Source organism: Fonsecaea pedrosoi (genome assembly GCF_000835455.1).
Source record: "Fonsecaea pedrosoi CBS 271.37 unplaced genomic scaffold supercont1.2, whole genome shotgun sequence".
Lineage (NCBI taxonomy): Eukaryota > Fungi > Ascomycota > Eurotiomycetes > Chaetothyriales > Herpotrichiellaceae > Fonsecaea > Fonsecaea pedrosoi.
Window position 1 is genome coordinate 3,119,135 of NW_013550614.1, and position 12,120 is coordinate 3,131,254.

Below are 12,120 nucleotides of genomic sequence, written 5' to 3' on the forward strand. Positions count from 1 at the left end.
TGCGACAATAGTCTCGATCAAAAACCGCCATGTCTTCTCCGATCTCCCAGAAACTTTCCCATCCTCCCACCTCCAAAGCCAACGCGGCCTCTCCCAAAGTGACCTCGGAGGATGTCGAACTGGGTCCCGTCCAAAATGGCCAGGCGGTGCCCAGTATACCTTTGGAAGAGGATATCATGCAATGCGCCCGAATAGGTGCCCTCGAACACATCCAGAAAATGGTGGAATCTGGCAAACACGACGCCAACTATAAGGATGATGAGGGAATCACTCCGCTGCATTGGGCTGCTATTAACAATCAATATGCTGTATGCAAATACCTCATCGAGCAGGGTGCCGATGTGAACGCAAAAGGAGGAGAATCCAATGCCACCGCCATTATGTGGGCCTCGCAGAGGTGTCACTTTTATATCGTCAACCTTCTGTTGCAAAACGGTGCTGATCCTCTTCTGACCGACGGTCAGGGTTACAACATTCTCCACCTGGCAACAATTGATGGAAATGCGCTGCTATTGATTCTTCTTCTGCAACAAAATATCCCCGTCGATATTCCCGATCCTCAAGGCCATACTTCTCTGATGTGGGCAGGATATAAAGGCTGGCCAGCCTGCGTGGATCTTCTCCTCAAATGGGGAGCCAACGTCAATGCTACAGACGACAATGGATATACACCCTTACATTGGGCTTTGGTAAAAGGCTCCAAAGCCTGCTTGGACAAACTCATCGAGTACGGTGCGGACAGATTCGCAAAGACCAACGAAGGCAAGACGCCACTTATCTGTGCCGAGGAAATGAACACGAAACGAGTATACCAACGCTCATTATCTGACCATGGATATGACCTTTCTGGCAACGTCAAGACGCTCCCACTGAAACTCCACACCGTGATCAGAGATCGCTCGAAAATGTCGAAATTTTTCTTCTTGTACCCTTTTTTGATCATCATGGTCGGCCTGTACATTATCAGTCACCTCAGCGTCTACATTGGAGTTCCGTTGTTTTTGGTTGTTTGCCTGGGAATGCAGTATGCTGCGCAACGAATTGCAATGATCGGACCTCTAGAATTTCGAGCCATCCACAAAACACCCTATCTGGCTGGCATATTCGCGGGAACGCTCTTTTGGGTGGGAGTCAGTTACGTTATGTCGGTACTCCCGGTTACATTCTCAACGAATCCGCTCACATCCATCTGCTTCGTCATCTTATACGCCGCTACAGCGTACTTCTACTTCCTCTCAATGATTGAAGATCCTGGGTGGATACCAAAGCTATCTTCACGAAATCAACAACGTGCGGCGATTGACGAGCTATTTTCCCTGTGGAAATTTGACGAAGACAACTTCTGCGTGCAGTGTATGATCCGAAAACCCCTGCGCTCAAAACACTGTCGCCGGTGTAACCGATGCGTTGCAAAACAAGACCATCACTGTCCGTGGATTGACAATTGCGTGGGGAACAACAACATCCGTCATTTTTACATTTACATCCTCTGCATGGCTATTGGGATCATCCTCTACATCCGCCTCGTCCTCTCTTACCTTACCCTCCTCCCACCACCTGCCGACGACGACCTCGCTAAATGCCATGTTCTCTCTCCTTCGTTATGTACCTTCGTCCTGCGGGACCCCTGGACCGTGGCACTCACATTCTGGACTTGTCTCCAGCTTGTTTGGGTAGTCATGCTGATCGTGGTTCAAACGATCCAGATCTCGAAGAATCAAACCACGTATGAAAATATGAAGCGTCACGACAAAGTACACGACCACCATCGACCCATACTCCCGACTCACAATCACCCCATCACCCAAGGCGCATCTGCAGCCGCAACTTCTCTGAACGACACGGCTGCCGCATCGTCCCGCCTTCAACCGGCTCCTCGCCGACCCGACGGCTGTTTCACACGGTGGACAAAGATCCTCGGCCTTGATGCGTTCATGGTGACTGCGAGCGACGCATCTCACGGCCATTTGCAATCTCGCAACTCCAACCCCTTCAGCCGCGGCATCGTGGGCAACTGTCAAGACTTCTGGTGTGATCCGGCCCCCGTGTTCGGCAAGAGGAAGAACGGAGTTGGCTATCTGGGCGGAGAGGTGGTTGACTATGCACACATGTACGAGGTGCCCTTGAAGCTGAGGACCAGAAGGGGCGGGGGCATGCGATATGAAAGTGTTGCCGGAGAGGATGCAGACGAGATATGATTCCTGCCTGCTACGGTAGAGCAGGTCGAGAACTTACTTACTTGGTCCTACCAGCCTCATTTTCTTCTCGGGGCAGGCGATCGCCGACACCTTGACGACACTAGCCCCGAGACAGGCATTGCGGACACCGACCTCTCTTGGGGGATACATGTCCAACTCTGCTTTGCCTTGGAAGAGCCAGTTGCAGTTTGGATGTTTCTATGTAGATGTAGATTACACACAAATGCCCCGAAACGGATTTACTCATGTGCCTTCTTCCCACCATTCTGGATGGGTTCTTTTTATTTTTGCCTTTCAAGTATTGCACTCTGCTTTTTCAATGCTTTTTGAGACCAGATACACCATAGACACCGTCCCAGTCTAGTTCGTTAATGGTCGTAATGCAATGTTGGTGCGACATGGTATGAAATGCAGCGCTAGCCCGATTGTGGTAGATTGCACGTTGGAAAGACACACGTCTTTCCAACGTGCGGTATATGAGTGCATTGGTTGTAGGATGGAGTTTTGAGTGTATCTCATAAATTTCACACCCTCCTTCTTCGTCTTGTAACCCGTACGGGCAGACCGCCTTCCATGGGGAGGGTCAAGGAGTTGGCGCTGCGTCGCTCGCCCGAGGACGAGTCCATGTTCAAGCCGTCGTTGACCTCCTCAAATTCCCACTCGCGCAGCATCCGCATCAGCGTCCACGCACCCATCAGTTCGGCCATCTTCTTGCCCAGGCAGCTGCGTGGGCCGCCATTGAAGACGGGGAACTCGCCGACCGAGTGTTTGGAGCCGGTGAACCTGAGGCTCGGCTTGTGGGCTGCGGTATTGACATGGGTGTCAGAATCGGTTTCGGAATCCACGTGTGAAGCAGGACTGGGCACCTCTAACCAGCGCTCTGGGCGGAATGACTGGGCATCCTCGCCGAAGGTTGAAAAAGAGCGGTTGAGCGCCCAGATGCACCATACCACAACGGCCCCTGCGGGTAAGGAGGTACCATCGGGGAGTGTGACGGGTTGGGTTGTTTGCTTTATCTCAAAGGGGACGGGAGGGTACAGGCGGAGGGATTCGTAGAAGACCGCCATAGTATAGGGGAGATTGGTAGGTTGGAGGTCAGACACATTGATGTTAACATCTTCTTCGTCGCTATCAGAATTCGTCATAGCAGAACTGCTGAAAGATTGCTTATCCGAGGGCTTGACGTCGAATTTCAGGTCAATTTCTTCTCTCACCCGTTTTAGTGCCTCAGGGTGCCTCAGTAATGCGTAGAACGTCCATGTCAGGCTCTGAGCCGTGGTATCTCGACCGGCAGACAGGAAATTTAGGGCGGCATCGGCGACAATTTTCGGATTTCCCAATGCTTCTATCAGTGAATCAATCAACGTTCCAAATCCCAACCCGGAACCTTCGTTGTTTTCGGGTTGTTGACGCTGTTGCATGAGCTCAGTCTCCTCCTCATCGGTGTTGGTGATGAGACTCTCAAACGCTTCTTGAGCACGGCGTTTCCGCGCTTCGGACACAATTTGACGTCCAAAGCGTTTTACTTCGCGAAGAGATGCGCGGAAGGAAGAACCCGTGAAGAACTCGGTGATACTGTAGAGAGGGTTTTGAAAGCGGAGGCCAATTTGGGAGGAGGCGTGGTCGAAAGCTTTGCTGAATGGAGAGGTGGCATCGATTTCCATCTGAGTTTCGGGTACCGTTTGTTAGAATCAGCTACCATGTCTCGTTCACAGTCACCCACGACAGGCTGACAGTTCTTACATCGTACGCCATGTGTCCCACCACTGTGGTTGTGAGATCATGGAAAATCTTCTGCAGATCGACCACAGATCGACCCTCGGCTGCTTGAGAAAGGCTGGCCCTTGTGGACTCGTGATAAATCTCTGGAAGGACCTCTTCGATCATGATGTCTAGATTTGTACCACTGAAAAACTTCAACCCGGCTTTCCGTTGGGCGCGCCACAACTCGCCCGATGCATTGATGATGCCGTAGCCTTACCCGTTTCAAGTCAGCCATGGCTCGGTCCATATTCAGTGCGCAGTGACCTACCAAAGAGATCCCAAGATCGGTCTCGAAAGAACTCGCCCTTGGTGATGGCTGCCTCATTTTTGAGTACATACTCCAGAACTTCAGGGCTGTTGATTACGACGCCAGGAGGTAGCGAAGGAACGGAAATCTCGAATGTCTCCCGGCCAAACTTCTGCTGGCATTTCACGAACCAGTCGAAGAGAACATGGCGGGGTTTGAGGAACTGGATGGCGTTGCCGAGGAGCGGCAAGGAGTCTGGCGCATGTCTATGTGATATTGGTTAGCAGACATCATTGATGCTACTGAGTGGAAAACTTGCCTCAAGACTTGACCATGGCGATGTATTCTGGTCTTTCGCGCCCAAGCATAGTACAAGGTGAAGCCCAGCAAGAGTGCGATGGAGGTGGTGAGCCAGATCATCGCTGATTTGTCGGCAGCAAATCCCATCCGGGGATGGCAGATGAACGGCCGTAAAGTAACGATCGTTTTACCTACCACTCAAGCCTCTAGGTCATTCTTATGGCCAGTGCTGAGGTGGCGAGCCTAGTGAGGCTGTCGATGTGGGCCATGACGCGGAAGATATGGCTGAGATGGAGGGGGGTTCGATGGCGATGGTGGCAGTAGTGATGATGGTAGTGGTGGTGGTAATGATAATAGCTGATGTGCATGAAGGACGCAGGCTGCTCAAGCGGGAGCCACTCGGAAGTGCAATGTTCCTGACTCTGACCCTCGTAACCCTCGCACCCTCGCCCATGACTATTTTCTGCAACACGCACATTGGCACATTTGGCACCTCAGATCCTGATTAGATCGCCCCAGTCGCATCATGCGGTTACCATCTCCTCGGCCCTTGATTCGCGGGTTCCTTCCATGGACGACTCCCGACGCACACGAGCACCGACCCTGAGATACTAGTACGAGGCATTCTGGGGGCACTTGTCCAACTTCTTACATGGCACTTCTGTGAGCATTTACCGCTCACATACTTGTAGGTCAAATCTACACACACCCTCTCCCCCACCAGTATTTACCAAAGTCACATAATCGACGGCAGAGACTCGTGCTCTCTCTTTCTCCACTGTCGCTCATTTCGCATCTCTTGGTCAACTCTCTCTAGAGTCTCTTGTCTCAGCTGTGTTTCATCCATGCAATAATATCCCAACGTCATCACTCGCCAAAAATTGTTGGGGCTCGTATTCTTTGCGACGAAACCACCACCACCGCCGCCATGTCGCCCTCAGCAATCCACACAAAGGTTACCCCGCCATACCAAAGGCCCAATCTCTATATCCATGGCATTGGGGTTGAATACCCTCCTTATGAAATCAAGCCAGAACATCTAGCCACTCTTGCACGACGCTTTTATCCCAGCACCCCAGCGTAAGCCTCCGTCTCTAGATTCTCGAGGGTTGGGCCTCATTGACGCAATTCGTTTAGACTCGAAAAGGTGCTGAAGATCAATGAGTATACCGGGATTGACTCTCGTTCTGCTATTGGCAATATCGATCATCCCATAGCGAATGCGCCTGAACCCCCAACAATAGCAGAGTTGTGCGATCTCTTCCTCGACTATGGTGTGAAGCTGTCAATAGAAGCTTGTCGCAAGGCCCTCAAGCAATGGGGAGGGGATCTTTCTGAAATCACCCACGTAGTTGCGACCACCTGCACCAACTCGGCGAATCCAGGCTATGACCATTATGTCATCAAGGGACTCGGGCTCAATCCAAGCATAGAAAAGGTCCTTTTGCACGGAGTGGGTTGCTCTGGCGGTCTCGGAGCGTTACGAACGGCCGCCAATATCGCGCTTGGTTCCAGCTTCCGACGAAAGCCTGCGCGCATCCTGGTTTTCGCGTGCGAGATCTCAAGCACCCTGGTTAGATCTGAGCTGGACTCAATCCACAAGAACCAGGAGGTCAGAATAGGCGTCACCTTGTTCAGTGATTGTGCCTCAGCTGTGGTCCTCGGTAATGGTTTCAGTGATCGCTATGACGAGGAACCCATCCTGGAGCTCTTAGGCTGGGACCACAAGATTATTGAAGACACCGAAAAGGATTTAGGCTTCGACGTTGACCCTGTTGGTAAGCAAAAGAAGACTCTATCTCCAAGAATGCAGCTGCTGACTCTGGTACTAGGGTGGAAGGTGGTCTTGACACAACGAGTTCCCAAATTAGCCTCAGCTGCGGTTCCTGGCATGTTTGAGGACTTGGTAGGGTCAATACCAGAGCTCGTCGATCTGGGGAAATTCAAGGCTTCTGATTATGACTGGGCGCTTCATCCTGGTGGCTCCACAATCATCACTGGGGTGGAACGAACAATGAATCTGAAACCCGAGCTTCTTCGTGCAAGCTATGAGGTTTACATTACTCACGGCAATAGTTCCAGCGCCACCATCTTCAGCGTCATGAATCGGCTGCTGGAGGGTGAAACGACAGACCATATCGTGGCTTGTGCCTTTGGCCCGGGAATCGCTGTCGAGATGATGATGCTCAAAAGAAGCAATCAAGGATCAGACCCAGGATCCGACAGCCCAACGGAGACTTTGGTTGCCGAGGACGTGGACTGAGGGTGCGGGATTGAACGCGTGGGTGCGGTTAGAAGCTCTAAGTTTGATTTTCCTTGTATAGGGCGCACCAGGCGTCACGGAGTAGAGCAACAAAGCAGATGACATGTACAACCAGGTAGAGAAACGCCTCGGAGATGATGATTGGCTTTTGCAACTGTGCCTGTGTGACCAACCTGTTTACAGACCGGATCGAAGGGGCAACATGGTAGATTGCGAGCGCTCCGGCGACTTTGCCAGAGGTATCGTCTAGTGGCTTGTTGACGAATACCATCGCCACCAGGACAGAGGACAATATAAGGGCGGCGTATTGCCGTATAACAGCATGTGCATGAGGCGTGTGCACTCCCAGTTGGCGGGAAGGGAAGAGGTGGAACGAGAGGCATGCAGGGATTTCGATGACCACGTGGACGAGGAATCCGAGATGCGACGGTGGCGATGGCAACATTCTGATGAACTAGGAGAGGCTGGAGATGGTGGATGGAAGTGATGACCAGGACCGAATGAGGTACTTGGGAGGCAGAAGGGAGTATTTGACAGGATGATAGAAAGCAGATAAGTTTACGATGGCCAGATGCGTTCCGTACCAAGTTTAGCAATGATCCACCGCCACTGGCGTTGAAAGGTTATTGAAGCTGATCGCTGTTTCGCCCAGTTCCCGTGCGACACAAGATACGTGGATACACAGAATACGAGGCACACGCGTATGTACCTCGTACATGACGTCGTTCGAGGCTGAAACTCACTAACTGCAACTGCGAAATATTATTATGATTATTACGACTCAACGCCTCCCGCCCCCCACAAGGTCGAAGCGCACCTGAAATGTACGGGCACATTGGACTTATATTCACCAGGCTGGCAGTGTTATGGACTGTCAGAATAACCCCTTGAGAGGTGTGCCGCATCTCAATGACTCCCACTAGCCAGACTGCCTGGCTTCGCAGGAGGCATTTCTTCGAAGTCAACGACCAGCCATGGTAATGTCGATTTTGCTATTCTCATTGATGGAGACAGGTGCTAAAAGACACTGCAGGTTCCCACAAACCCTCAGGGAAAAGGTGCAAGACTATTTGACCCTTGGTTGGATCAATAGACTGCCCATCATCCAGTCCACCTCCCCGGCTGAACTCGTCTCTCGCGTGCTCTCCAGCGTCCTTGGTCCTCGACTTGCACAGTATGTCTACGTCGACTTCGCGTCCGGTGCGGGTGGTCCGACACCATACATCGAGAACCATCTGAACAGCGAGCTTCGTGCCACAAAAAAGGAAGAGGTCAAATTTGTCCTCACCGACATCAGCCCCCACGTCAGTGCTTGGGAGGCGGCTGCGAAGAAGAGCAAGAACATCAGTTACATTGCCCAGAGTGTCGATGCCACGAATGCTCCAACCCAGGAAGATCTGCTCAAGGACGTTCCCGACACAAAAGGAAAGAAGGTCATGCGCCTTTTCAGTCTGGCATTCCACCACTTTGACGACGACCTTGCCGCCAAAATTCTCAAGAACACTGTAGAGACGTCGGATGGGTTCTGGTGAGTGGCTCTCTATGTTTGCTCCGGGCCGTACTGAGTACTGTTGTCCAGCATCTTCGAGCTCCAATCTCGCCATCTCAGTTCCTTCATCCTTGTCAGCCTCCTCTGGCCGCTCGCTATGCTGATCGCGCCAATCTATTTCCTTCGCTCGCCGGGGCATTTGTTCTTCACCTACCTCGTTCCCATTGTTCCTTTTATTTGGGTCTGGGATGGCTACATTTCGTGCCTGAGGACAAGAACGCCCGAGGAAGTCGAGGCTCTCCTCCACCGGCATGTAGGGAGCGAAAAGCTGGTAAACTGGAAGTTCAAGAGTGGTCAAGCTTGTCATACCTGGCCTATCGGTTATCTCAATTGGATTATCTGCTACAAGGAAGATTGAGGGTATCGTCACAAGACCTTTTGACAAAGCGGGCGTCACCTGCATTTGGCTGCTGATGTGGCATCTTTTTTCAGCAAAATCATACTCTTCACTAGCAAAGATCAGAATTACGAAATCATGAACCATTCTCAAATTGCTTTATATACACGACATCTGACGCTCATACGTTCAAGCTTCTCGTTCAAGCCCCAGAGCTCCTGTGAGATGAGGAACGTCTACATCGCACTGATGTGTCGGCATACCTCTTCCACCTCGCGCTGAAAGGATGATACTTTTCCAAAAGAGCAAATATCGTCAATTTTTCGAATCTGGTACAGAAGCATTGGAAAGGTTTTTGGGTCCCCAACAAAGGAAAACTATGGCCCCAATAGAAAGGAAACTCGCTTGGTATTTACAATTTGCTTTCACTTCCACCGCCGTGCTTCTCCTTGGTCTCCAGCCACCCAAAGCTCGCGGCGCTGTTTAGGCCGGGGTCAATGATGACATTCAAGATACAGACTTTCTCACGTTCCAGGAAAGCCAGCCTGGTCGCCTCGGCCAATTGGTCTTCGGTGCGCACGAGCCAGCCTCTCCCACCGACCATGTCGGCCAGACACTGATACCGCGTCTGGTACAGGAGGGAGGTGCTCCGCAAACCCTTCGTGCGAGGCGGCGCGTTGGTGGCGATCCTCGTATCGTCCTGCGCGGTCTGCACCTGCATTTCCTTCCAGCTGGCCTCGTCGGGCGCGTCGCCCTTGTATATGCCGCTGTTGTTCATGAGGATGATCAGGACGTCCATCTTGTGCCGGGCCATGGTCTCGATCTCCATGCCGGAAAACCCAAACGCCGAGTCTCCCTCGAGCGCGACAATCTTCTTGCTGCCCCGGCGCGGGATGTTGTGCGCGGCCCACGCGGCGATCGCGTACCCCAGCCCGACGCCCATGGTCGCGTAGGTGCCGGCGTCGAGACGCTGGCGGGGATGTTCGAGGGGGAACGCACTGCGCGAGATGTCCATGGTGTTGGCTCCCTCGGAAACGTACACGATGCCGCCGTCCTGGGGCGGGGAGAGGGCGTGGAGCTGAGCCTTGATGATGTGGTAGGCACGCTCGTACGTCAGTAGAGCATTGGCCTTGGTAGGTGTTGTCGACAGACGATCCCACTTTTGTTCGTTCTTCGCGGCCGCGGCCGAGAGGAGAGAGAAGTATGACGGCTGCGGCGATGACGTTGACGATGACGACGAAGAGGAGCGAAAGGTGTCACTCGGAAACGCCTTCCACTCCCTTCCCAGTTCGTGCCGGAGTTGCTCCACGACGAATCCAATGTCTCCGAAAATGCTGAGCGACGGCTCGCCGAGGCTGTTGGCCCGGCCCAGCTCCTCGGGCGAGATGTCGACCTGGATGATCTTGACGTCTGGGCGGTACTTGGGGGCCTCTCCGAAATGGAGGATCCAGTTCAGCCGGGCGCCCAGGAGGAGGATGACGTCGGCGTGCTTGAGCGCGGCCGAGCGGGCGGACGACGTGTTCAGGGGGTGCGAGTCCGGGACGATACCTTTGCCCATGGGCGTCGGGAGGAAGGGTAAGTGGTGGGTCGAGACGAGGCTGCGAATCGAGTTCTCGGCCCGGGCGTATGCAGCGCCCTTTCCCACGATCACGAGTGGCGCGGCCGCCGATTTGAGGAGGTTCGCTGCCGCGACGACGAGGGCCGGGTCCGCGGCCGGTTTGGGGGGGGACAGGACCGTGATTGGTGGGTGTACGTCTGAGGCCTTTGTCGGAGTGGTCGTAGGCTCCATGATCAGCTCCGTGGGGAGGTCGACAAACGATGGGCCCGGCCGACCGTACCAGGCGGTGCGGTAGGCGTTGCGGATCGCGGCGACGATGATGGCCGGGTCTCGCGCCGTGGGACGGATGGCTCTCTTGGTGTGCGGCGTCAGGAGGGCGATGGCGTCCATTTCTTGGAAACCGCCCTTGGTGGCCAGGCTGGACTCGGAGGAGCCGCCGAGGACGAGCAGGGGGAAAGCATTGGCGGAGGCGTTGCCGATCTGTTATGGGGGGGGTCAAAGAATCCAGTGGTTAGCAAGAGGAGAGAAAAATCATTCGAACTAGAAGAATGGAAAGGCACAGAAAAGACGGCACGACCAAGGATCAAACATATAGGTAGATGAGAGAGAGGGGGAGACAAGTGTCAGAGGAAGAGAGAAGGGGGAGGGGGAGAACTATAGATTCCTGCTCTTCTCTTCCTGCTCTATTCTCCTCTCCTCTCCTCTCCTTTCCTTCACTCCTTACTTTCTCCCTCCCCGCCTCTCTATGCATATGCTCAAAGAGAATAGAGAGAGATGACTCACCCCAGCCATACCATGCAATATCCCCGGCCCGCCTGTCAACAGACACACGGCCGGCTTGCCCGTGAGGTATCCGTACGCGGAGGCGGCGTAGCTGCAGGCCTGCTCGTTGCGGTACCCGACGACGCGGACGCCCAGATCGATGGCCTCCTCGGCGATGTCGGCCACGGGGATGCCGACCAACGTGTGCAGCACCGTGACGCCCAGGTCGTGGAGGGCGCGGGCGATGACTTTGGCGCCGGTGGGTGAGGATGAGTCCATTGTCGCGAGGGAGTGGATTGGAGGGATTGGAGATAACAAGTAGGGCAGGAAGGAGTTGAGTGGGCGGAGTATATAGTCAGTAAGTAATGCAGGGCTGTGGTATAAGTATAAGTATATGTATATACTCAGAGTACGTATATACCCGATGGGTGGAGAGGAAGGGAGGTCCGGGAGCAAGATCACATCTGGCTGGACCCTGAGAACATATCCTAGGTTTCTCAAAAGGTCAAAGAAATATTAGATGGAAGACAGAGAAGACAGAGCAAAAAAGTATCAAGTATCAACTGTCCTGGTTCCTTGCTTTGGATATAGTTGATATACTCGGTACGTTTGCCCGAGTCGTTGAGGAAGCGGAGTAAGTATGTAAGTGTCTATCTATTCAGTAACTAATATAGTACATAAGATCCTTGTACAAGTATGCACGGACGTCAGGACCAGTGCCAGGGTGCCAGGGTCTATCGCAAGAACAATCAGGGGGACCCGAGGTAACGACATGACTACACAACTAGCCATGCAAGTGATCAGGAGATTTCGAGACACTGTAAAAGTATCTCGGCATTGAGTGAGATGAGTCGTCAAGTATTATACCTCTAGATAAACTCTGTCCAAAAATCATGACCTGACACCTTGACCACGACACTTGTGCTCTTGCTGGAAACACTCAACATCCTCCACAGTATGCTTGTTATGGCCATGACAGCCTCGTCGATGCCCCCTCGCAACGCCCGCTGCATTTGTTACGACTTGCCGGACGCGGGGGAACCGAGGTAGATCGATCCCTGGAGAAAGACAGACAGACGAGGTTCTGACTTGCGCCCGCACCCCCCCGACTTCGGAAGAGACTCCCCGCAGTGACTGGCCGA

At 53.2% G+C, this 12,120-nt stretch overlaps 5 protein-coding genes across 5 annotated transcripts; 3 read left to right on the plus strand and 2 right to left on the minus strand.

Moving 5' to 3' along the window:
- Positions 1–29: 29 nt before the first annotated feature.
- Z517_03082 (uncharacterized protein) lies at positions 30–2,198 on the plus strand (the record flags this gene model as incomplete). The annotated part of the gene is made up of 1 exon (XM_013432190.1): positions 30–2,198. One exon carries the CDS (start codon positions 30–32, stop codon positions 2,196–2,198), a length of 2,169 nt encoding a protein of 722 aa, XP_013287644.1.
- A 524-nt stretch (positions 2,199–2,722) lies between these two features.
- Positions 2,723–4,577, minus strand: Z517_03083 (uncharacterized protein; the record flags this gene model as incomplete). The annotated part of the gene is made up of 4 exons (XM_013432191.1): positions 2,723–3,862; positions 3,942–4,174; positions 4,231–4,475; positions 4,537–4,577. The coding sequence occupies 4 exons, from the start codon at positions 4,575–4,577 to the stop codon at positions 2,723–2,725; spliced, it is 1,659 nt and encodes a 552-aa protein (XP_013287645.1).
- An 860-nt stretch (positions 4,578–5,437) lies between these two features.
- On the plus strand, positions 5,438–6,772 carry Z517_03084 (uncharacterized protein; the record flags this gene model as incomplete). The annotated part of the gene is made up of 3 exons (XM_013432192.1): positions 5,438–5,589; positions 5,647–6,287; positions 6,342–6,772. 3 exons carry the CDS (start codon positions 5,438–5,440, stop codon positions 6,770–6,772), a joined length of 1,224 nt encoding a protein of 407 aa, XP_013287646.1.
- A 980-nt stretch (positions 6,773–7,752) lies between these two features.
- Positions 7,753–8,679, plus strand: Z517_03085 (uncharacterized protein; the record flags this gene model as incomplete). The annotated part of the gene is made up of 2 exons (XM_013432193.1): positions 7,753–8,300; positions 8,352–8,679. The coding sequence occupies 2 exons, from the start codon at positions 7,753–7,755 to the stop codon at positions 8,677–8,679; spliced, it is 876 nt and encodes a 291-aa protein (XP_013287647.1).
- Positions 8,680–9,070: 391 nt separating this feature from the next.
- On the minus strand, positions 9,071–11,257 carry Z517_03086 (uncharacterized protein; the record flags this gene model as incomplete). Its single annotated transcript, XM_013432194.1, has 2 exons — positions 9,071–10,696; positions 11,000–11,257. The coding sequence occupies 2 exons, from the start codon at positions 11,255–11,257 to the stop codon at positions 9,071–9,073; spliced, it is 1,884 nt and encodes a 627-aa protein (XP_013287648.1).
- Positions 11,258–12,120: the final 863 nt, after the last annotated feature.